This window comes from Gossypium arboreum, chromosome 9, assembly GCF_025698485.1.
Source record: "Gossypium arboreum isolate Shixiya-1 chromosome 9, ASM2569848v2, whole genome shotgun sequence".
NCBI lineage: Eukaryota > Viridiplantae > Streptophyta > Magnoliopsida > Malvales > Malvaceae > Gossypium > Gossypium arboreum.
The window spans coordinates 88,251,900-88,277,185 of NC_069078.1; the positions used below are offsets into that span (position 1 = coordinate 88,251,900).

At 30.7% G+C, this 25,286-nt stretch overlaps 5 protein-coding genes across 6 annotated transcripts; 1 reads left to right on the forward strand and 4 right to left on the reverse strand.

Moving 5' to 3' along the window:
* Positions 1 to 3,183: 3,183 nt before the first annotated feature.
* Positions 3,184 to 5,495, reverse strand: LOC108454387 (60S ribosomal protein L19-2-like). The gene is made up of 5 exons (XM_017752834.2): positions 5,261 to 5,495; positions 4,465 to 4,587; positions 4,057 to 4,370; positions 3,486 to 3,532; positions 3,184 to 3,399 (listed from the first exon to the last, which is right to left on the reverse strand). Exons 1-5 carry the CDS (start codon positions 5,370 to 5,372, stop codon positions 3,369 to 3,371), a joined length of 627 nt encoding a protein of 208 aa, XP_017608323.1. The 5' UTR covers positions 5,373 to 5,495; the 3' UTR covers positions 3,184 to 3,368.
* Positions 5,496 to 9,216: 3,721 nt separating this feature from the next.
* Positions 9,217 to 10,911, reverse strand: LOC108455748 (ethylene-responsive transcription factor RAP2-3-like). The gene is made up of 2 exons (XM_017754290.2): positions 10,592 to 10,911; positions 9,217 to 10,086 (listed from the first exon to the last, which is right to left on the reverse strand). Exons 1-2 carry the CDS (start codon positions 10,788 to 10,790, stop codon positions 9,500 to 9,502), a joined length of 786 nt encoding a protein of 261 aa, XP_017609779.1. The 5' UTR covers positions 10,791 to 10,911; the 3' UTR covers positions 9,217 to 9,499.
* A 2,026-nt stretch (positions 10,912 to 12,937) lies between these two features.
* On the reverse strand, positions 12,938 to 14,939 carry LOC108454734 (multiple organellar RNA editing factor 3, mitochondrial). The gene is made up of 4 exons (XM_017753284.2): positions 14,293 to 14,939; positions 14,089 to 14,186; positions 13,432 to 13,497; positions 12,938 to 13,320 (listed from the first exon to the last, which is right to left on the reverse strand). The coding sequence occupies exons 1-4, from the start codon at positions 14,646 to 14,648 to the stop codon at positions 13,208 to 13,210; spliced, it is 633 nt and encodes a 210-aa protein (XP_017608773.1). The 5' UTR covers positions 14,649 to 14,939; the 3' UTR covers positions 12,938 to 13,207.
* Positions 14,940 to 15,333: 394 nt separating this feature from the next.
* LOC108456578 (exopolygalacturonase-like) lies at positions 15,334 to 19,290 on the reverse strand. 2 transcript variants are annotated; one of them, XM_053019334.1, is made up of 5 exons: positions 18,894 to 19,290; positions 16,673 to 16,999; positions 16,274 to 16,563; positions 15,894 to 16,113; positions 15,334 to 15,774 (listed from the first exon to the last, which is right to left on the reverse strand). In XM_053019334.1, the coding sequence occupies exons 1-5, from the start codon at positions 19,188 to 19,190 to the stop codon at positions 15,541 to 15,543; spliced, it is 1,368 nt and encodes a 455-aa protein (XP_052875294.1). In that variant the 5' UTR covers positions 19,191 to 19,290; the 3' UTR covers positions 15,334 to 15,540. The 2 variants fall into 2 exon arrangements, with proteins under 2 accessions (XP_052875294.1, XP_052875295.1); XM_053019335.1 differs by lacking the exon at positions 18,894 to 19,290 and adding an exon at positions 17,068 to 17,415.
* Positions 19,291 to 21,391: 2,101 nt separating this feature from the next.
* Positions 21,392 to 23,508, forward strand: LOC108455254 (pectinesterase-like). Its single transcript, XM_017753835.2, has 2 exons — positions 21,392 to 22,548; positions 22,628 to 23,508. Exons 1-2 carry the CDS (start codon positions 21,558 to 21,560, stop codon positions 23,326 to 23,328), a joined length of 1,692 nt encoding a protein of 563 aa, XP_017609324.2. The 5' UTR covers positions 21,392 to 21,557; the 3' UTR covers positions 23,329 to 23,508.
* The last annotated feature ends 1,778 nt before the right edge of the window (positions 23,509 to 25,286 follow it).

Below are 25,286 nucleotides of genomic sequence, written 5' to 3' on the forward strand. Positions count from 1 at the left end.
AAATTTAACAGTCTAGTTACTTAAATGGATACTTTCTAATAATTCAATGATTAATTTGTACTTTTCATAAGTTGAATGACCAAAATGTAAACTTACTAATAATTTAATAAGTTTATCCTAATTTAATTTATAATTACAATTACAATTAAAATAAACCATTATAATATAATATTAAATTAATAATCTGAAATAAAATAAAATAAATTCAACTCGCCCCATTGCTTCAAATTACGAAACAAGGTCTTACTAGCACACCAAAATTGTATATGATGAAATTATAAAATGTAAATTTATATAATAAATATTATATATATAGAAATGTGTGAATAAATTTATTTTAATAAGATAATATATTGACTTTTTGGCGAATTTATTTGAACAAATTTTAAAAAGTACGAAAGAAGACGTATATTTCCATATGGAAATAAAATACTTGAAGTCCATTTAACATATATCATACTCCAACTTGCCATTTGTGTTCAACTAAGATCTCTCGAAACTCAGAAAATTTTAATTTATTAGTACGTTAATGTCGGATATTATATTTACTTTTCATATATTTAAGGTTTTCAAATAATTTGAAATAATAAAATGTTTATTTTATGACATTTATAAATTTGAAATTAAATGGGATCACAATCCATACAAATAAAATGGAAATTACATCTCATCATTCATATAATTCAACTATGAATATTGAATGAAAATAAACAAAAGAGGCATCCCTTTTATGTTTATAATGGATTCCATATTATACAAATTGTTTTCCTAATCTCATCTTATTTTATTTGTTTTGTTCGGTTAATATAAAATTTTATATTTTATTAATCATAAATAATAAAAGTTATTTTGAGAGTGGAATTTAATTATGAATTTATAAAAAATAATAATATAATCGATAAAATGTAACATTATAATTAATATGATCTTGTCACTCCGAAAATTAAATTCGAATCTCATTTTATATAAATAATAACATATTTGAAAAAAAAAATTAAACATTCTTTTGTTTGAAAAGGATACTTTACTTAACATGAGAGGCAGCATTATCTAATCCCTCAAACAATTCTTTGACGCTGTTGGAAGTTTGAACAACTCTCAAAAGCTTCCAGCTAATATAGGAAAATGACATAAAACTATGGTCTATTTTCGATTTTGTGCTTTAATTTCTGTAATTTAATGTGATATAATTTGATTTTTATTAGTTTTAATATTGTGTTGAGGAGGAATTTTGTTGGATTTATTGTTTGCCTGATGCGTTTTTTAAAAATTTAATTTTGTGATTTAATATCATTTTAATGGGAAATAATTAATTGTGTCAATAATTTGTTAAATTGAAGTATAGGTTGAATCAGATGATTTAATTGATTTGATATATATTAATTCAACAATATTCTTTCTTTTCCTTGATTTATTTTCTTAGTGAAAGATTTATTTATTTTATTTAAATTATAATTTTTATTTGGATTTTATTTATATTTATTTCAGATTTTCTTTCTTGTTTTAGTTTTAGTTTTTTTTTTAAGAGCATCTTTCTTGTTTTAGTTAGCCGTAAACGTAAAGTCATTTGCTAAATACTCCTTCTATTAAAAATAAGGGTAATTGTCATTAAATTTCACTCAATTTTAAAATTTATAAAATGATTATCAAATTGTTCGAAAGTTTTATTTAATTTAATGAACTGCTCAAAAGTTCTTATTTAAGTCACTAAGTTATTAAGTTTTTATTTTAAAGTCAGATATCGAAGAAGAATTTTATTTGGATTTTGATTTACAGATTCATGACATTCAAAGTTGTTTTATAAAGAGCAAACTAGTCATTCTATCTTAAATTCCATCCATTTCTACAATTAAAAACTAATCCGTCTATGTCAAAATCTGTTTAGTTATTCTACCAACCACACTAACTTTTAATTATAGAAATAAATGAACTTTTTAATAGAAATGACTAGTTTATTTTTGACAAATTCTCATTGTTTTAATAAAAATGAAAAATACAATTTAACTTTTAATACTACAGTCTCAAAGTGGTACTTTTATGGCTTAAGTATAATTTATTTAAAATATTTAAATATTTTATTTTTATTTAAAAATTATATACCAATTAATTTTTTTAAAACCAACATCGACATGTCACATGTTGGAACTCTTATTGAAGTTGTACCAATATATATATAATGTTGAAGCCTGAATCACATATATCAAATTCCAAATGGCAATAACTGTACAAAATGCCATGATTCACTACCAGGTCACCCTAACCATTGTGAAAAATGTTGATTTCATAATGTTGAGATTTGATAATGTTCATAATGTTGAGATTTGATAATGTGATCAATATTATAAGAATAAGATCGGATTAATGAGTCAAATTGTGAATCGATCAATATGATAATTCAAACAAAAAATTGAATTAATTGAATAAAAATTGTTTGAAATTGACTGCAATCGAAAATCAGGACAAAAATAGACAATTTAACATGTTAAATTAGTTTAATAATTTTTATATTTTTAAGAAATTTAAATTAACTATTTAATTACTGTTGGTCTAGCAGTCTAACTGATTAAACCAATTGAATCAGAAACCAATGATCTAACCAGTTCAACCATCAGCTTAGATAGTATGTGATTGTACCATGTCATCACTTGAAAATTTATATAATTTTTTTTAATTTTAAAGTAATGATGAGGCATAATCTCAAAATACAACATCATCAAACTTTTATATTATTCAAGTTTAGAAATCAAAATGAATTTAATTGTCAAGTTCAAATAGCAAAATAGATAAAAATAAAAAATAAAGTACCAAAATGAAAATCTAATTGTCAAGTTAAAGAAAAAATTCGTATTATCCAAAAATTAATTTGCACTTTTAACTTGAACATTTAATTAGGCAATTGAAAATGTTATAGTAGTTCAATATTTTATCTCTAATCAAACTTGAGTTCTAGAAATTCGATTTAAGTCAAATCAAGTTTAAGCTTATTACAATCAGAGCTCAAGTCAATCACATCCCTAATCCTAATCCTAATCATCTTCATTGTTGCTTAAAATACTCATGTCCAACACTCGTATTTAATATATATAGCCATAACTACGTAATATGATTTTCCAAATATATGAAACTTAACATACCCTTATCTGGCATTCACCTTTGAATCGGGATACATCGGATGTTCCGACATTTTAATATAACACAAATCCCACAAAAATCTTCATTTTAATATAACAGCTCTGAGGTTTCCAAAATTCTGTAATGTATTGACTCAAAATTTTAACATGAATGAAAACTGAGTTTTGCACACAAACTGCTACAGAGAAAAATAAAAGGGATTAAGACATGAAGTTTACTGATTTTCGCTATTTCATTCACTTCTTCGCCTTCACCTTCTTAACCATCCTGCGAAAAGAAAAAGGGAAATCCAAATTAGAACTGTTGAGAAACGGATAAGACAGCAATGCAGTGATCTTTATCACGCATCTTACTCGGCCTGTTGGTTTGCAGCTGCAGGTGCGGTCTTCTCAACGGGTCCCTGGATGGTCAAGAAACAGAGGTTCAGTCGCTAAGAACCAACTATAACTCAAAACATCCAAAACTTACAACATAGAGGTGAGCAAAAGTTGATTCCAGTTATAATGGTTAAACCGGTGAAGGCCAAGTCAATTCAGTCAAGTAGGTTATGATGGTTAATTATGTTTTGTAGACAGTTAAAATAGGTTACGCTAGTCGGTAATCTGTTATGAAACTGATTTAACCGACCAATGTTATGTCGGTTTGGTTAGCTAAGTTGATTTTCCCCTTTCTTTAACCAAAACTGACGAACCAACTGACTGTTTTCCTCTATAAATACAGAGGGTAGTGTAAACTGGTGTAGTGTTTGGGGTGGTGCAATGAGTAACCTGCATTAAGGTACTATAGCCTAGTATGCAAAAGCTACCATGTTCCAGTTTTCTTCTAAGGTAAATTTATGTTGAACTTTCGAAAAATTCAAAACCCACGATTCATTCTCACATAACGATTATCGACAGGTAAATTGAAACAGATGTTTGCATTTACCTGTGCAAGGCGTTCCTCTCTTCTGGCCATCTTTCTTTCCCTGCTTGCCTTGTTCTTAGCACGCTTGGCCTCGAACTGGTCGGATAGAGTCTTTTCTCTCGCTTTTTCGGCTTTGGACTTGTGAATACTTTCCATCAAGACACGTTTGTTCTTAAACACGTTACCCTTAACTTTCATGTACATGTCATGGTACATATGCTTGTCGATCTTCTTGGATTCCCTATACTTACGAAGCAATCGCCTCAGTACACGCATTCTCCTCATCCAAAGGATCTTTGTCGGCAACCTTGCCTCTCTCGTACCCTTCCTCTTACCTGAAAGTATTTAATATAAGTTATTATGGAACAGAACCCAATCATGTATGCAACACACTAAACATAAGCAACCAGAGATAGATTAATCGTATACCGTATCCAGAGTGTCGGCCCTTTCTCTTGGCATCCTTCATCCTACGTGCACGCGAACGGGAGTGAATCTTTGTAGGCTTCCTGATGATAAAACCGTCCTTCACCAGTTTCCTAACGTTCTGCCCTGCATGATAATTTTTTAACATAATAAAAAAGCCATGAAGCTGCTTCACATTAAGATAGAACACAAACCCAAACCATCCAAAATCGTAACTCAAACTACTCGAGTTTGACTTAAAAAAGAACTTGAATGCAACTCAGTTGTTGTCAAGTTCAAGCAGCTCAATGTATCAAGGGAGACAAATTCGAACATAATAATGCTTGACTTGACTTACTCGCAATGCGTTATTACTATTTGAATCGAAATTAATTGAATTATTCATCAGATAATCGAATCCGTCAAATATTCACATTTAGTACGTGAAAAATAATTTAAAAAGTAATATCCACAAAATATAGCATATTCAAATAATAGATAAATATCTGCATCTGCTTCGAATCTGCAACATATGGTAATTAAAACATCCAAATCCGACAAAAGCAATTCGAATAACTGCAAATATCCGAATCTGCACTATCAATTGCTATTCCTACAACTTGAAATTCAGAACCTAAACCTATCATTTTCCTTTCCTATGTTCACTTAGAAACCAAACAAACCCTAAACAATCAATGACGGACAACAACAACTTCGATCTATATGCTACAGCATATTGGATTAACAAATTTGGACTGTATTTCTAAAAATGAATCAAAGAAAGATAATAAAAAAGAAAGTTCAAGAGGGAGTAACTTACTGGAATTGGCCATGGAGATTTCATTAATTTCATTAGGGTCCAACCAGACCTTGCCACGACCACACTTGAGGACGCTAGCGGCAAGCCGCTTCTGAAGCTTCAAAGACACCATTGTTGTTTCCCCTTTCTCGTCTCCCTCTGTTACCGGAAAATCGAGGGTTTTGGGGGAAGAAATGTGGAGGTGGCTATTATAACGGTAGCGAAAATTTTATTTAAGGATAGGGTTTTGGGTATTGAAATATGAAGGTAAATTTTTTTGTTTTAATCCCTCAATTATTTTTAATTTATGCATTTAGTCCGTGTAATTTCTTTTTAATTTAGTACAATCTCAAATAATTTACATCGAAATAGTTATAATCAAATTTAATCATTATAATCGAAATATATTCGGACCCAAACAATGATAATTAATAAATCTCGAACATTTAATTCACGTATTTTAATTTTACTTAAATTTATTCATTTTACTTTTATAATATCCTTAATTAGGGTAAAAGTTATCATCATTAACTAATTCAATTAAAATATTATTATGAAAACATTGCTTTCAACAAAATAAATTCATGAGAGTTGTTTTCTCTTTTCCTTTTCCTCCGTACTTTGAATATTGATGGTTTGTGATAGAATATTGGTTGAGACTTGAACTGCTTTAACTTTGCGGAAATTTTGATTTATGATAAGTTATTTTCGAGTTGTACTTCGTAATATTTAATTATATTTATAGTAATTTCAATATACAAATAATTTGACAATATAGAAGTGATCAAAGCCTTAGCTAATAATAGGTGAGAAGATTTAGATATTACAGTGTTTAGAAGGTACGACGACTCTTGAGAGCTAAAAGACAATGGTAATTTAAGTATATACCTAAAGAATATAACATAATTCCGGATTACTTGTCCAAGTTGAGTCTTATGTGAAAATCAGACTTACAAATCTTTAATGCTATCTCTAATGAAGTCTCAAATATTTTTTATCGGGACAGAGTGAGGGATACTTTTGATCTTTTAATCTTATATTTATAATAAAGAAAAGAGACTAATAATTTGCTTAAAATATCTATATCTTCTGCCAACCTAGGCTGGTTTGAATTGATATCCACTACAACATTCTGAAATGTACAAAATAAGAAAAAAAAATCTTACTAAATCAAAATTTAAACTATTTAGTATAGATTTAAATTCAGAGTAGTATTATTAAAGTTTATATATTATTTGGTTAAGGTTTAGTTTTTAATTTGGTATTTAATTTTTTTGTCTTAATTTAATACTTAATTTTAGTTTGATGTTTATTTTGTTATCTAAATGTTTTTAATTTAATACTTGAGTTTTATTTTGTCTCAGTTCAATGTTTGAGTTTGACATTAATGTTCAATTTGATACTATTTTTTTTGTCTCGTTAAGCACCTATATTTTTCTACTAGAGTAATCATGTCAAATATTCATTAGGCTACGTGATGACATTTAATCTAAATATAAATTGAATATTGAAATTAAACTTTTAAACTTTTAAAATAATTAATAATTTAATTAATTTTATATTAATCTATTAAAAGTAATTTGCCTAAACCTGTTTATGGGTTTTTTTTTTTCGAGTTGAACAATCTAATAAAATCCAATTTTCATTACATCATTGAGTGGCATTTAAAGAAAACAGATTTTTTTTTTCTTAAAATGAAATTCCAAAAAGAAGACACAAGTGGACATTAGCTATGATTGAATTGAAGTAACCCATTAAAGTTTGAGCAATTATGTATCAATTCGTTTGACAAAATCTATGAAATTATTTAATTATATTAGTCACTTTATAAAAAAAAAAAAACCTGAACCAAATCCTAGTATTGTGCATGAACATTCGATCTAAAATGTTTCTATAAAGAATATATGATTCGAATATGTACATTTCTTTTAATTAAATATTACAAGTTGAATGTTCTAATGTTTTATTGGACAAAATAATAATGAACCCTTCAAGTGGCATTCCAAGGTTGCTTTCAAGGACCCATCAGATAAGATCCCATGAAACAACTTGTGACCAAATTAACTCCCAAAATCATACTATATTGTTATTTAATTATGTGTATTTTATATAATGTAGGTGTATATTTATTATAAAATGTTAAGATTCACAATCAATCATAAAATCAGGGATTAGTGAAGTTATAAAAGTTATGTTTGGGATTAGATAAAATTTAAAATAAATCATAATGTCAAAAAATAATTATTTGAGTTATTAATTTTATAAGGAGTTCATAAGTATATTTAAGACTATAAATACGAATTATTTACATGTCTGATTAATTAGAACTAGAATCAACTTAGTAAATATATCACAGATTGAAATTTAGAGTATATACTGAACAAAACCCACTATAATGAATATATCACTCGATGCTCAATATTCTAAAACAATACCAAAACCTAATTAACATTAAATTATTAATTTCAAAAGGGATTAAATGTGCAGTTGTACCATTTAACCAATAAAACCAAGGATCTATTAAAATTTAAAAAGTAACAATAAAATTTTCATTGTTTTTAATTAGAAAATAACAAAAAAAATCAAATAGAATAAGGAGAGGGCTTCAACCACTTTCATTAAAAATCTTTAGCACTTACTAATTTTTTTTTTAAGAAGTAGAAATAATTAAGCATTATTCATATACGGAATTTAAAAAAGATAGAAACCCATTAATTTATTTATATAAACTAAATTAAAATTAAGGTAACATTAGCCTGACTAATTATATAAATCTCTATTACTACGATGATTCTATTAGTAGGTTTGTTTACAAAATAAAGACAAAAATTGAGGAATTATTTTTTGAAAGTTGGATTGTTTCCAAATAATATTATATATATATAATTATAATCATTCAAATATTCATGACGCACCAATAGATTAGGTTCATGCATCTTCCCGATGGAGCTCTCAGTTTTCAATTGCTTTCCCACCAATAAATTCTCAATCCATAATGTGACTCCAAAAAGCCTATCGTGTTATTCTTATATATTTATGTTTAGAGGCGAATTTATAAAATTTTTAAATGTGAAAACAAAATTTTATTATTTGAGGGATTAAAAATATGTATGTTTAGAAGCTAAACCATGAATGGATTGAACTACAATTTTAGGCCCTTAGATTCGTCTCTCTTGAAATGGGGTTTTTCATGTATTAAATTCTAAGTTGGATATATTTAATAAACAAAATTAATGTAATTGATGCGGCAAAGGCGTAGGTTTGGAAGGTCGTATTATAGTATATATTAAAGAGACCAAACAAAATAAGGAAACGACACAAACAATAATAGCAATAATTAATTTTATTTGTAAGTAAAAAGTGAAGTTGTGTTTCCTCTTGGTGCATGCATGCTCTGTTTTTTCATTACATCCATCACTTTCAGTAGGCTGAACCTTGGGTTGCACAAGCTGTGTATCAAATTGGAGTTGGATTCTTTTGATAATCTCTGCTCTTGTGGATTTGGATATTTAATTTTGAGGGATCAATTAAGACTCTTTTTTTTTTTTTTTTACATATATTCTTTCATAACCAATATTACTGAAAACAATTAATAAGTTTAAATAATTATATTTTTACAAATTAAATGATGATCTTACCTAAAATATCGAAATCAAGTTCAATGTCTAAGCAACCTGATTTTTATTTAATAAGATACCTCTGTATATATATTTGATAAAAATTAATATATACTTATAATTACTCCAAATACATATAAAAAAAAACAATGCAGGTATGTGATACATATATACATAGAGCAAGCTTAAAATCTTCATCCATATCTCATTTCATTCATATAATTAAACCCATGCAAGTGCAATACGTTAATCCTTTATTCTTATATATATATATATATGCATTTGATGTATCCATACAAACATGAAGGATACATCAAATATTGCATTGATTAACGGGGATTAACTCATGCAAGTGCAACGTTTTAAATCCTTTATTCTTATATATATAATGCAACTAATGCATTGATACAAACATGAAAGTCATAAGCATATATATATAACAACATAATAAAAAACCCTAATTAACACACAAACATTGATTAACGCTAACTAATCCATGCAAGAGCAAAGCGTTAATCCTTTATTCTCATCTATATATATATATATATAATGCATGATAGCATAAATAAAAAAACCCTAATTAACACAAAAACATTTATTAACGCTAACTATTATTTAATTTTCGCCCCCACTGATGAACATGTTAGCGCCGTTGCTTATACTGAGTTACGAGGTCATCAAGTGTCCAAAGCTCCAGTGAGTCAGTCCCACCGTTACCACTCAGTTGAGTCATAGTTTCATGATTAGTCTCCAAACCCAGAAATGATTCCAGGCTCCAGATTTGTTCTTTCAACTCCAACTCACTCTCCACCACTTCAATCGGCTTATAATCTTCACTTCTTCCATACCCAAGACCCATAGGATAAGGTGGTGAGTCAGTCTGGAAACTCGGTTGAGTTAACTCGGGAACGATGCACCTTTTCTTAGCAGGAGGAAGCTGAGTAAGAGCTGGTGAAGCTGCTTGATTTTTGGTGGGCGTTTGAGGGAAGTTGAGCTTGGCTTTATCACCACGGATACGCTTGGCGGCTTCATCGTAGGCTCGAGCCGCTTCTTCGGCTGTGTTATGGGTACCGAGCCAAACTCGGACGCCTTTTTGAGGGTCTCTAATCTCAGCTGCCCATTTGCCCCATGGCCTTTGTCTTATTCCTCGGTAAAAGTTTTTCCGAGTTCGCTGAGTCTTTTCAACATTTTTAGTGACTCGGCTTGTCTTCTGAATCGTCTCGCTTCTCTCTAATCAGTAAATCAACCCCAAAGAAAAAAATAAAAAAAAACTTTCACAGGAAAAACCCCCACTTTTTTGTATGTTTATATTTGATCTTATTCTGGTTTTAGTTCTTCTACTATGTTGAACTTAGAAATTTAATTTTTTTTCATTTTAATTTAACATAGTTTGATCATATTATTAACACCATTAGTTGCTGATATTGAATTGAATTTTTTTTTCTATAACAACTTTAAGCATTTGGATTTTCACGCAGCCATAAAAAAATTCAAAAGACCACTAACTAATAATATTATCAAGCCGAGTCTACTAATAACATTAAATTAAGGGACTAAATCCCAAATAATACCAAATTAAATTAAAGTGATTAATCTCAAATTTTAATATAATAGAAGGACTAAAATCACAATTAAACCTTTATATTCCAGCTTCAAGTTCATGCAAGAAAAATGTTTTATGAACAAAAAAAAAGAACCAAAAATTTGACGAAAATCCAGAAAAAGAAAACCAGACCTTTGTTAAGTTGATTGTCTTTTGGATTGATCAGCTTCTTGTTGTTGTTATGAAACTGATGATTGACAAAGCTTTTGCCATTGTTGTCGAAACCTAGGAGGTCGGAGAATATGTCAATTTCAGACCAAAGGTCATCGCCGGTCAATTTCGGGTCATGTTTCACGGCGACGAAATCGGAAATAATTGCACCTCCACACATTTTTGGGGGTTATCTTAAAAGAAAACCTTTTTTTTTTTTTTCAGATGGAAAAAGCTTTGGTATTGAGGTCTTGGATTTATAGACCGACGGTTATAAATGATAATACAAACCAAAATATATATTTATAATAGACGGACAAATTTGCCATCACATTTTTCTAGCTTTTCTTATTTTAATATTAGATTTTAGGGTGTATCTTTGAAGGTGAAAATATTATGGAATTGTTTGTATTAAGAGTTATTCTTTTATTTGAAAATGGATAAAATAATCTTTTCATTATATTATATTAAAGAGTAAAATAATTTTTCTGTTAGAATGAGATATATATAACACACCAAGTGTAATTGTTTGATTATTTTAGCAGCAACGTCGATTTTTAAGAGTAAATTTTAATGAAAATTTTATTATAAAGAATCAATTTGCTATTTAATATATCATACAGGTAGTGGCGAAGCTAAGATGATAATCTTAGGGGGCAAGTTAAAATTTGATAGTTGGAGAATCTTCATTGATCACTGGTCAACTAGCATCACAAATATCATTACTTTTCCTTTTAAAAGAGTATCAATTTTCTTTACCTTCTTCCATTTTTTGCAATTTAATTTTATAAAATTATAAAAAATTAAGATGACTGTAACATCTAATAACGACAATTTCAGAAAATGAAAAAATTTCACCGAGAACAAGTGAAACAAGGCATAGCAAGTCATATCTAAAAAGTAAATGGTGAATAAAGAACTGCACTAAAAGGAGAAAATTAGCAAAACAAGTAGGCATAAACGTTGTTGAAGCGCCCCGAATGCATCATCCATCGCCTTATTTCCTATACTACTTCCTGGTTTGGATGAAAAATCAACCAAAAGAATCAAAATGCTCCTTCTTCGTGGAAGGACCCCCAAAATTCTGACTCTTACTATTATTATTATTATATCCACTAGGCCCCCAATTTGCACTACTTTTTGGCAATGAATCAGCCAAATTCTCCCATTGAATACAGGCTTTTTCTTAAATTGGGATTACCATTTTTTGAAGGGACATTAGAATTACTATACATTTTTCCTTGTCCAAAAGCAGAGCTAACCGAATCCCCAAACAAATTAGGGTTCTTGTTAACAATCCCGATCCCAGAACGATTACCTGCTCAAGGACCCGACGAGGTCCAGCTCTTTCCGAAAATGTCACCCACCGCGGACGTGGGTCCAGATAACCTGGAATGGCTTCATTCGGGGCGAGTTGGTGGGTCACGATTAGTTGGGTTGCCAAGCGGGCTTTGATTGTACAGTAGATGAATAAGATGAAGTTGAAGACAGGGTTTTGTTCTTTTGGTCATTGAGGGATTTGAGTTGATCTGAGGCCGAGATCGAAGGTTCAACGAAGCTGATGAACTATAGCGTACCTTTGCAAATGTGATCGGAGGCGTTGACTGTAACACCCCAAAAGTCGTTACAGTTTAAAAGTTATGAAAAATTGAGATTTTATCCTCGATAAAGTGAAAAAAGTGAAATAAAATAAATAAAAGTGATAAAAGGGGGAGAAGTTGAGTTATATCAATTAAAAATTTGATTAAGAAGTATATTACCATGTATTGATTCAAGTAAGGACAAAATTGCAAATGTGAGAAAAGTTGTGGCCTAAGAGTAATGACTCAGAAATTAAGAGGCTAAAGTGTAAATAGGAAAAACTTGAAGAGTCATTAATGTAAATATTTAAAGGTGAAATGATACCCAAGGAAAATGGATAAATTAAGACCAAATTAAATAAGTAGAAAAAGCACGAGGGATTCAATGGAGGAATTTTGAAAGATCAAATAATCATTAGCAACAAAAATAATGTTGAAGGGTAATGACAATGTTGATGATATTTTAGTGATGTTTTTTAAATACAGAAACAAAACAAAACAAAGGATCTGCGTAGTGCTTAAGGCTGGTCTAAGTATTTAGAATCATTTTTTCAAAGCAATGTTACCCAACCTCATAATTTCCACCCCTAAAAGAACCCGCACCATCAAACAAAAATGGATACAAGGACCCGATCCAACAAAAATCCTCCAAATATACAAAAACATACCCGTATCATACACTTACCTGTCCATATAAGATTTCAACCAACATTGATGCACTACTAGTCAAAAGCAAAAGAACTAGAAGTTTATAAAAAGCAGTGTCATGGACCAGTTTTTACTGCAAGAAATCAACAATTATATGCAAATGTTCATATTTCCCAACTTTCATAAATATGCTAGATAAACATGTATGAACTCATCACCATCAAACAAGATATATGTCAACCAATAGCATTTTACTCTAAAAGTTTCCTAAATCAAGGAAAAGGCCAGACCAACACGGTGAACCTAAAAAAGGGAAGAAGATGTAGATGGCAGTGGTGATTGGTTTCTTGTTACCATAGTCTCGAAAAGGTTATCTTCTTATATGCCTATCACCACGTCCTCGAACTCTGCTGCCGCTGGATGGCTGCACCGAGCTTGTATATTGTGGTCTATGAATGACTTTCCCATCAACAAACAAATCCCCTGATAATCAATCCACCAAGAAAAGAGATTAAATTTGTTGACAATGGGAATTTCAATGGCTATAAGCAACAAACATAATCTTTTAACTCTTGAATTCTTTAAACTACCCACCTCCATAATCTTTGTTCGGAACATCGAGATACGAATCCGGTAAAACCCAGAGTACACGAGGTAACCCTATAGAAACATAATGTCAATTGTATGAAAAAGATTGATTTTAGAACAAAGTGGCTGGCTCATCAATGATAAGCTCAAAACCACTCACAAAAACAAATGACTAACAATTTAGAAATTTTAAAATCTAAAACTAGCATGGAGGCCATTGTACTAAGAGTTAGATTACACTTTGCCCCCTTTACTCAGAAAATGGACAAGTTAGTCCTTGTATGTTAGATCAAAGAGCAAACTAGTCCTTCTCTTAAGAATTACAGGGGCTAGTTTGCTATTTTTTGAGTAAAAAAAGGCAAAATATAATCCAAATTCTGTGCACTTCAAAACAATTGGGGAAAGAGGGGGAACCGTTTAAACCCTAATAAAATAGCATAAAAAGTAATAACATTGGGAGATTTAAAGCCCTAAAACAGCTAATAAAACATCACACGCAATGAAAATCAATGTTAATTCTTACTCTCTCTCTCTTTTTTTTTTTTTCTGAAAACCCATTGCTTCAGAAAACACAATTCTTCTTCTAAGTACACTAATAAAAAGAGGAAAAAAGAAAGAAAACCATGTAAACCTTAAACCCTAATAAATGAGAAATGAAAGTACCTTTAACTTTATAAGACAACTCCTCAGAAATCAAAGCACCAAACCCAGTATACCTCGTTGTACAAACAGAGTATATTCTCTTTTTCGCTTCCTCTTCACTACAAGATTAGAACAAACAAAAAAGAAAAAGAAAACCCAATTCTCAAATTCCCCGAAACCCCCCAAAATTAATGAAATTTGAAGGAATTGTAATTATTTAAAAACCTGCCGACAACAGAAGCGAGGGTTTTAACATAGGCATCAATCATTTCTTCTTCGGAAGGTTTTGGGTCTTCTGGGAATTCCAAAACGATAAGCCAATGCTCATAATCACAGCCATCGAGGAGAATCGTTTCTTTCGGCGGTCGGTTACTCCAGTTAGGAGATGGGTCGTTCAAAGGCGAGTAACCGGATGCGGATGTCTTGGTTCGGGTCAGGATTTTGGTTGCTTCGGGGATAAAAACTGGAGTTTTGTTGAGGAGAGCAACTGTGAGGCGAGAATGGGAAGGAAAGGAAGAAGAAGAAGAGAGGGCGCGGCTTAGAAGGTTTGATAGAGATCGTCGGGCATTGACGGAAGCCATTTTCCGGCGAACGCTGGTTCTCTCTGATAATAAGCTTTGTTTCTTCGACGCTACTAGATTGTGATTGTAACATATATCACCGGTTCCAACGATTTATCGTTAAGAGAAAGAAATTTTTCGAAAAAATAAATAATAGATAAAAGATCAGAAAATTAAAAAAATTGAAAAAATTATAAACTCATTTTTGCCATAAAAAACCAATTATGCGTTACAAAATTATTTAAAAATCTAAATAATAAAACCCTAACCTTTTTAGTTCAAAACTTAACAAGCTAACATTAACAGCTTTAACATATGTATACCTGTCAAAGGGCCGGGTAGTTCGCCCGGCCCAAGTACAATAATTTTTGCATTTCAGTCCAGTTGAATCGAATTTAATTTACATAATAAAAATAATTTTAATTTAAATTTAAATAATTATAATCTTAGTCTTTATATTACACTTATATAGTAGATTTAGTCCTTATATTTTTATTTACTCATTTTGTCTTTATATTTTTTTAAAATTTAAAATTTTAATTTTGACTCAAATGATAATAGTTAAATTCTTGTTAGGTTAAAATATGTCATTAGTTCTCATACTCTTCATAAATTTAAAATTTTGTTCCTATAATTTTATTTATAAGAATTTTAGAAAATATAAGACTAATGATGTATTTTAATTTTTAAAAGTATTAGAACTAAATTCTTACGTAAAGCAAAATAAACTATATTCATAATTATACCAAAATTTTACAGACAATTGGAATTCATATTTTTTTGAATGCATTATAAAATACTCTCTAAACCCTATATTGGCTAAGATGTATTCACAACATTAACATGGTACTGTACACTAGCTCACTGCTTTCTATCCTTTTTTACCCTGTGATTTCGAATGCCATGCGCCGCCCTAACGGCACGGCGGAGGATTTTGTAACCCAACGTAGGAAACCTTGGCATTAGTACAATTAGATTCGAAAGGCTGTTGGTCACGTGGTGGACCGACGTACTGTAAGTCGATATTATTCATTTGAATACCTTCACAAGGATTCGATTTACTGCAAAGGAATTGTACCGCAACTTTGCTTATTGAAGTTCCCTTGATGTTCACAAATCGAACGTCGCTAATACTCACTTTCGATGTCTTTTTTTTTTTTTTTTCGTATAATACGCAACAAAAAAACGAAATAAAAAAGGAGAAAATTTTAGTTTTCTGAACGGGAAATTGGTATTTGTTAATTTGGGAGAATAAGTTTAAGTTACCTGAGTACTACGTCTATTTCCGTATTCTTGGTCTATGATAATAGGGTTCTTGACTCGATTCATAATCAGGTCTGTGAAAAATATGCTCGAAGCTTTACTTGGGGAATCGGTTTTGTATGTTTTGATTCGAACTCCATTTGTTGTGTCCGTTAGCGAGCTGTTTGTCACGACAATCTTGTTAACATCCGCCTCGTCATCATAATGGCCAAGACTACCAACACTGCCAATGATTATAGATGAGCAAACCTTTAAGTATGAAAAATTAACCAGTCTAATGTATAGGCGGGTGTAATAGTGAGGAACAATGCACTGCTAAAGAGAGGTTGCATGTTCAAATCTTACATAGACTGTAAAATGGACATCGAAGATATAAAAAATACCTGAAACCATGACCTGGGCCACAAATTACTTTGTTGACGCTGATGTCGATAGACCCATGGATCATCGAGACACAGTCGTCACCAGTGCCAATAACACAATGGGCTATTTTCACTACATTCGATTTACTAATGTGAATGCCATCGGTGTTGGGGCTATCTCCAGGAGCTTGCAACTTAAGGTTTAAAAGCCTAAAGTTTCGACAAACAGTGACCATTATGTGGAACCCTTTCGGATCTATAGAATTTATCCCATTGATGATAGCATCATTTACCTTATTGAACTTGAAATTCTGCATTTTTTGTACACCATAAATGTTAAATCCTTCAATTTATCTCAAACTAAATCATAGGAAAAAAGAAAAAAAAAATCTAATCTCCAATTGTTATTTTGAAGCTTACTGCGGCTAGACGGACACAATGTGACTTCTGGGCACAATCATTGTATTTCCATGCCTTAGCACCTTGGCCATGGAATGTACCGGTGCCGCTTAGAATCAACCCGTTGATGCTTTGAAACGTAATCCAATCCGTATCGTCGGCTCCTCCGGTAAAATACGACAAATCAGCTTGTGCTTTCACTATTCCGTTAGCTTGAATAATTAGAGAAGATGGATTGAAGCAAGGCCCTTGAAATATGATTGGCCCTATTAAGAAGTCCCCTTTAGGGATCACCATCATAGCATTTCCACGGAAATTGCATGCAGCTTTGAATGTCCTAATAAAATTCTGCAGCAAACCACAATTCAATCAAACAACACCATAATATATATACACATATATGGAACGATACTTACAATCGAGCTATCGGTCTTTCCGTTGGCCTTTGCACCATAGTCCAACACATTAAAAGTTTTAACATCAGGTCCTAACTTGCCGGCAGCGGCATTTTTAGCTTTAACTAAAGCTTCGGCTGGATTAAACGGACCTGTCCGTTCGCAACCATTGCGATTAACTAAGCACAAGAGAAGAATGAGGCTAATTCGAGCTTTAGTGACGAATGCCATTGCTGTCACCTTTCAATTTGAGCTACAATTTTTTCAAGTTTGAAGGATTGAAATGAAGAAACTTAACAATGAGATTAATTTGTGGAAAGCCATAGTTTTTCTTTTTTTATAATGTTTTAGCCCTTTAAGAAAAATTCTTAGGACTAAATTGTCGGAAGAATTTAAGTTTCTTCACCTTTTTGTTCTAAATATAACTTCTGTAAGTATCATTTTGTGTTTTTGTGCGTTCACCGTGAATGGTGTAGAGAAAAACCGGCGTGATTGATATATATATATCGAAAGTTAGATTATTGGTTGCTTTTTAATTGTACTTTGAATTCGAAAATTAAAAACTTTATTGATAAGAGTGAAATGGCTTAGAGTCTATTAAATATTAATTCTCAAATTTATTTAGAGGTCAATGAAGATATATTCATGGTAAAAATATTATGGATGTATTTTGTCCCAATTACTCAAAATATAGATAAATTAATTATGAGTAAACTGATTTCATCTATTTTTATTATTAAAAACTAAGAGAATAATAAAAAATGATATATGGTATGCAACGATATATTTCATGTTGACCAATTTTAATAATCAAGTAGATAAAATTTTTAATTAAAGGATAAATTTACTTTTTGATTTGACGTACTAAAATTATTTTTTTTCTAGGGTGAATTACAATATTTCATTTGTTTTAAAGTCAACAACTGAAACCTAATTTTTTTTTCCTTTGTACTGCTTTTCAATGTCATCCTTTTCCCTTAAAAAAAGTTAAATATTTGAAATGGAAAATGACACGACTATGAAATTCTAGAAGATATTTAATTAATTGGATATCAAATTTGGAAAAGTAGGAATAATATGTCCTTCACAATATCATCTTGGAACACAAATAATATCAATAAGGAATAGTTTTATTCAAATTCATTGCTGAGGCAAGAAAAAATAATAATAAAAGGAGAAATAATTTCCACTGAAAAAAGTAAGTTATTTTGGTTAACAAAGTGATATTCTCAAAGCCTTTTGTCATCCTTAGTTGATTCCAATATTCATTTTTTTATCATCAATAAAATTAATAATTAATCTAATCTAATATTTGTTAATACAAATAACTCACATTTAATTTAAGTTTAATTTTTAAAGAAATTATTTTATTTAATGAGATTTAAATAATTTATCATCTCATTTACTTAAATTTGTGTTTGGGTTAATATATATTTTAACCCTACAATTTGGCACCATAGAAAGCGCTAAGTAATTTGATTTTTATTGGTATTTAATTATTTTTTATTAATTTAAAACACGTGACGATGATGGGTTGAAATTGTAAAAATTAACTAAGTTAATCATATATCAATAAAATGTATCAATTTAATTAACGATTTTTAAATTTAAGTACCAATTAAATAAAAAGAAATGTACCAACTAAGTAGAAGCTATCAAGTTCTGAAAGCATAAGTCTATTATAGACCTTGATGCTTGAAAATCAAACTTATAATAAAAGAAAAAGAAACATAAGATCATAATACAGAAAACAAAAGAAAATACAACTATGGTAAATCACTAAAAAACACATGCATTTTAGTAACCAAGCTAGTATATTTGCTGAAAAATTATTCAAAATTACTTACTATTGAGACTTTGCCCAATTTGGGCCGGGTTTGCTGAACAATCTGACATTCGATCAAATCGTTGGCACTTGCTACGAATTTGAGAGTTGGGATAGTTGACAAACATACCATCTCGCATAGTTGGTGGTGGTTGGAATTTGATGATAAACTCCGGCATCGGGTTGTTGGACAACGGTAACAGCTTGCGGTCCATGATAAATGTATTGGTTCGGAACTGCAGATCGATAAACCGTTGCGCCTCCGACTTGCCGACCTTTTGATTCCGACGCAACCTTGATAAGATGACCTATTGAACATGCCATGGAGCTTAGTATTTCTTTTCGTTTGGTGTTGTTTTTTTTGCCCTTTCTTATATGGTTACTTAGAGGCTTAGGCATCAATATTTATATAGGAAGTCTAGGATATCTAGCTGAAGCTTTTTAATTTCCCATTTTTTTCCACCATAATTTAAATTTTTTAGAAATAAATGAATAAAATTATCAAGGAATTTTCTTAGGGAAAAGAAATGAAAAAAAAAGAAAAGAAAGAAAAGGAAGTGGTTCCCATTATTCTTCCATTTAACTTTTTTATTCTATTCTTGATTAACATGAAATATAGATGAAATTGAAATGACTAATCATCTTTTATTTACAAGTAGCAATGAGTAAAACTTGATTTAATTTGAAAAAATAAATTTTTGAATTACAAGTTATTCGAGTTATTTGATTTTTTGAATAAACTCGAATAAGTTTGAGTTTGAGTCGAGTTAACTTTTACAATTCGAACAACTCAAATAACAATTTAATGTAAATATTCCTTTGATCTCTATCAATTTTGAAAACAAGCAAATTTGTATCTCATTAACAAAATTAAAAAAATCCAAAATTTATATTTTAAATTTTATAAAAGTTAAAAACAATATAAAAAAGTAAAAAAAAATTGTGAACCTAAATAAGTAAATTAATAAATCAAGTTTCTCATACTAAAACGTCTTTGCTTTTCTATTATTTTGATTTGAAAGAGTTTTTAAATATATGTGGTTTTAAATTTATATGCTTTAACATATAACTGGTTATATTGTAATAAGATTTGGATTTGACATGTTTAACTTTTAATTTGATTTGACTCAATTCAAAATTCATTTCACTCGACTCGATTAAAAAATATGTCAAATCGAATTAGATTGATAAAATGAAACTCATCAACTTGATTCAATCAATGTTGACCCTCTCCTACAAATTGAAATATTAATTAATAATACAAATAATTAAATTTAATCATAAGAATATTAATGTAATATGAGGTATGCAAATATTGTAGATAACATTGGTATGAGTCATCATAATATTGACTTTTAACCTACTAACACCTTATTAAATAGCAATTGAAAATATATAAATTAAGACAAATATTTAAATAAATATTTTATCTTAAAATTAATTTACTCTTTTCAAAATCTTACCATTCTTTGATACTTTGAAATAAATTTAGTTATTTAAAATATGCAAATAAAAATATTAGTACACATGTTTTAGAAAATTGAGGTGAATTTAATTATTATTTCTATTAACTTTCCAATTTTTTACCTAACCATTAAAATAAAAGGATCACTTTTGTGAGCCAATAAATGGTGTAAAGATAAATTGTTTAAAATTTGAGATAAATTTATTGGTTCAGAAAAAGGCCTACATTTATGTTATCTTAATATTTATATAATTATCCTATTAATTTAAAATAAAATTCAGTTTTGCTAGGAAAATAAATTAAAATTTTGATATAAGTTGATTCATAATAAATATTTTTAAAATTTACTATCTAAATTTATATAATTATGCTAAATCTCTTAGGATTACATTTCAATTTAAATAAAAATAAATTTAATATTATATTATAATCTAAATAGAAATTGTGTATATACCATTTGTTAAATTAATCTTATCTTCAATTTTTAAATCATCGCAACTCACTAACTCGTCAATGAGATATTTAACAAGTAGGAGTAAGTTAATTTGATTTTGAAGATGATTAGCACCGTTTCAATTAAAAGAGATTATTTTAAGGTATTTAAAATCCAATAATCAAATTATTAATTTTGGTTTAATTCTAAAAGTAATACAATTTTTTAAACCCAAATAACCTAAACTATCAATACATTTCAAGAATCTGATTTTAATTTAAAATTTTAAATCCAATTATTTTGTTTTTATATTTAATAAAAATATGGATTTGGATTTATATAAAATCTCTTACTCTAATTTTCAAAAGATAAAATTTGAACTTAAAATCTTTTTACAAAATTTAACTAATATAAAAATTGAAAATGATAAAATAATCTTTTTTTCTCTCATAATCCGTTTTGAACCTAAATTATATTTTTAAATTTGAATGAGACAAATTTATATACAGGAATGAAAATTGGTAACAAACTGGGGAGAATCACTCTCCACCATGCAAATAATTAACTAAAAATAGTAATTAATTTGCTAAAAAGGGCTTACTTTGGTAGTATAAATATTACATTTGAAAGAGTGATTATTCAAGCCTGCGCTCAAGGGGCATCAAGTAATAAACAGCCCCCACAGCTTCAAACTAAGTGCCTTTCTTTCTTTTTTTGACTTTCTTTCAAGGGAAAGAAAGGGGAGAAAGATTTTATGCTTTTTTTATTATAAAATAAATAAAAAAACAATGGCGAACAACGTTGCTGTTATTGGTATTTGTTCGGTGTTCTTGGTAGCAGTGGTGGTGGCAGTAGTGGTGGGTGTGACACAGACACAAACAAAAGAGGAGAGTGATTCAAAGAGCAATAACATATCGAGTTCAAATAAAGCGGTGCAGGCGGTTTGTCAACCCACACATTTCAAAGATGCTTGCGAGAAGAGCCTTGCGTCATCTAATTCCACCGACACTAAGGAGTTGATAAGGACGAGTTTCCAAGCAGCGATAGAGGAAGTAAGGAAAGTGTTGGCGAATTCAACGACGATACAAGACTTAAATAAAGATGACAACAACAGAGAGGCGCTTAAGGTTTGTCAAGAAGTGTTGGATTTATCGATTGATGACTTGCAATTGTCGTTTGATAAGATGGGGGAATACGATATGAGTAAGATCGATGATTACTTACTGAACCTGAGAGTGTGGTTAAGCGGTGCCTTAACTACCCAACAAACATGTGTAGACACATTCGCGGAGGTAAGTAATGAACAAGCGGAGAAGATGAAATTAGTGCTGAAGACTTCCATGGAGCTTACCGCTAATGCTTTAACCATGGTCACTAAGTTATCCACCGTCCTGAAAGACCTTAACATTCCAGGCCTCGAAGGCATCGACACGACTGGGTTTGAACGTAAGCTCTTGTCTAATGATGGACCTGAGTGGATGGGCCATGCTGAGAGGAAACTACTTCAGGCACCGATTATTAAGCCTGATGTTGTGGTTGCTAAGGATGGTAGTGGGAAATATGACACCATCACCAAGGCCTTGGAAGAAGTCCCTAAGAAAAGTCCCAATCGATTTGTTATTCACATTAAGGCTGGTATTTACAAGGAAAAAATCAATGTGACCAAACAAATGACTAATGTTATGTTCATCGGTGATGGCCCAACCAAGACCATTATCACCAATGACTTTAACTGCATTATGAATCATCCGCTTAAAACATTTCAAACTGCAACTGTTGGTAAGTAGTATTATGTACATATAAGTTTGGTGGTGACGTGAGGTGACTAACTAGTATATATGTTTGTGAAATATTGTAGGTGTAGATGGGGTCGGTTTCATGGCCAAGGACATTGGATTCGAGAACACAGCAGGACCCGAAGGTCATCAAGCAGTGGCCTTTAGGGCAACTAGTAATAAAGTCATCATGTTCAACTGCCATTTCATTGGGTACCAAGACACCCTTTACCCTCACAAAGGGCAACAATTTTATAGAGATTGTGTCATCAGTGGGACGGTGGACTTCATCTTTGGGGATTCGGCGAGCGTGTTCCAGAATTGTTTGATCATTGTGAGGAAGCCAGGTGAGAACCAACACAACATGATTACAGCACCTGGAAGGCAATATATAGACACTGACTCAGCCCTTGTATTTCAAAACTGTACCATCACGGGTGCCCCTGATTACCTTCCGGTGAAGGACAAGAGTAAGACGTACCTTGGTCGTCCTTGGAAACCCTTGGCGAGAGCCATCATAATGCAATCTACAATCGAAGACATCATTACACCAGAGGGTTATGCCCCCATGGACGGCACCAAAGGATTGGACACCGCCTACTTTGCTGAGTTTGAAAACAAGGGACCTGGTGCCAAAACTGAAGGTAGGGTCACATGGCCAGCTATCAAGAAAATTGATACAAATGAAGCCAAGAAATGGACCCCTGGCGTCTTTCTTGGATCTGACCAATGGGTTCCACAAGCCGGCATTCCTTATTATCCTGACATGGTCCCTGTAGTGTAAACTTCCAAAACCATCGCCATTAGTCTTTTATTATTATTATTATTATTATTATTATTATATATCCTTCTCCGATTCGAGAATAAAAGGAAAAATTCATCATTATTATGGAAGTTGCAATCAGTAATTATTTTCTTATTATAGAATTAAAAGTAATAATATGTTATTAGAGATAGATACAAAGTCTAACCAACTTAATTTCGATTAATTATTTTGGATTAAATAGTTAAAATTTAAAGTTATAAGAGGCTTCAAGTTAAAGTTAAATTTAATCCCTAATTTTTTTATTAAATTTGTTGGTGTGACATTTTAAATTTAAAAAAAACTCACTTGATAATAATATCACAAAAAATGTCTTTATAATAAACTTGAATTTAACAAAAAAAAAAAAAAAGAAGAAGAGGCTAGTTAGCAATTCTTTAAATTTATCTTAGCATTTTAAATAGATTAACTAATGATCTTATATAAAAGAAAACTCAAATCTTAAATATAGTACTATTTTTATATAATTAAAAAGTAGGAGCCTTCCTTTGATATGTAGTAGTATAGTATAGATATGCTTTTAAACAAAACAAAAAAAAAAAAAAGCTATGTATACCATTAAATGAAATAATATGTCTTAATATATTTTAATTAATATAAACACAGTTTTTAATATTTTAATTTGTAATTATCATTTAACATAAATAATATTTTAATTTATAAATATACTATTGAATACAAATATTATTTTGAAAATGATATATTTTCTATAATTTTTATTTTGGTGTTAGCGTGGTTGCAAAATTGGCCACCTCCGTCTGGGTGTTAATCCTCGGGATTGGGAACCTATTATTCAAACGGTAAGGTCCAAGCTTCTGCAATGGAAACGAAAGCTTCTTAGTTTTGCGGAACGCCTTACGGAACGCCTTACTCCTTACCCTGGGGAGGTTACATAGTGAATCGGAAAGGAAATTAGCACGTGTTAAATGGGAAGTGGTGTGCAAAAGCAAGAAAGGAGGAGGTCTTGGGGTTATGAATTTACAGCTCCAAAATCAAGCTCTCCTAGCCAAGTGGCTTTGGAAATGTGCCAGCGACGCCAATTCTCTCTGCCTTGGTCAAAACCTCAATCTATGCCGAATTTTGGGCGTTGCATCATAGAAGATGTTAAGTTTATTGACTGTAATTATTTTTCTTGGTTTGTTGGTTCAGGTAAGGGTGTTCTACTTTGGATCGATTGGTGCTGTGGTGAGAAACCGATTAAAGATTCTTTTCCCAGTCTTTTTGCTCTCGCTTTAAATTAATAGGCAAAAGTTGTTGGTTACGCCATTGATGGTAGCCTTGATCATGATAGCTGGCATTGATTCTTCGTCCGATGCTTCCTTGATCGGGATATCTCAGCTTCAAGCCTTGGTCAAGCATACTACGTTGTTTCAACACTTGAAAGATGGAATTATATGGCGCCACGATCCCAAGGGACAATTTTCTGTTCAGAAACTCTCGGCTATTCTTTTACATTCTGATAATGGTAATGTAGCACCCCAAACCTGGCCCAGAAGTTATGGCCGGATCCGGCATGCCACATCAAAAACGTAAAAAAAAATTTCCATTCTAAGTCCAGAAAATCGTACTTAATGTTCAAAAGATTAATTCATTAAGGGTTAAAGTGAATGGAAGCTGTGCACCAGGTAGGAAACCAGAAAAGAGATGGTGAGTCCATCGGACTACTTAAGTACCAAGCTCCCTTCGGATCCAATCCTAGACATGCATACCGCCATTGCCACACCTTAACGTCATGGATATTTCTAGGAAACTGATTCGATTAAGTCATTTTTAGGAAAAGTGATTAATTTTGGAAAATACTTTCATTGCGGAAGCTTTGCTTGTTGTCGTGTTATTTTGAAATCAACTGTTGTTTTTGAAAACGCGCCCTAAAGCTATCCAATTTCAACAGTTAAAATAAGTATTACCTATCTTAGTAA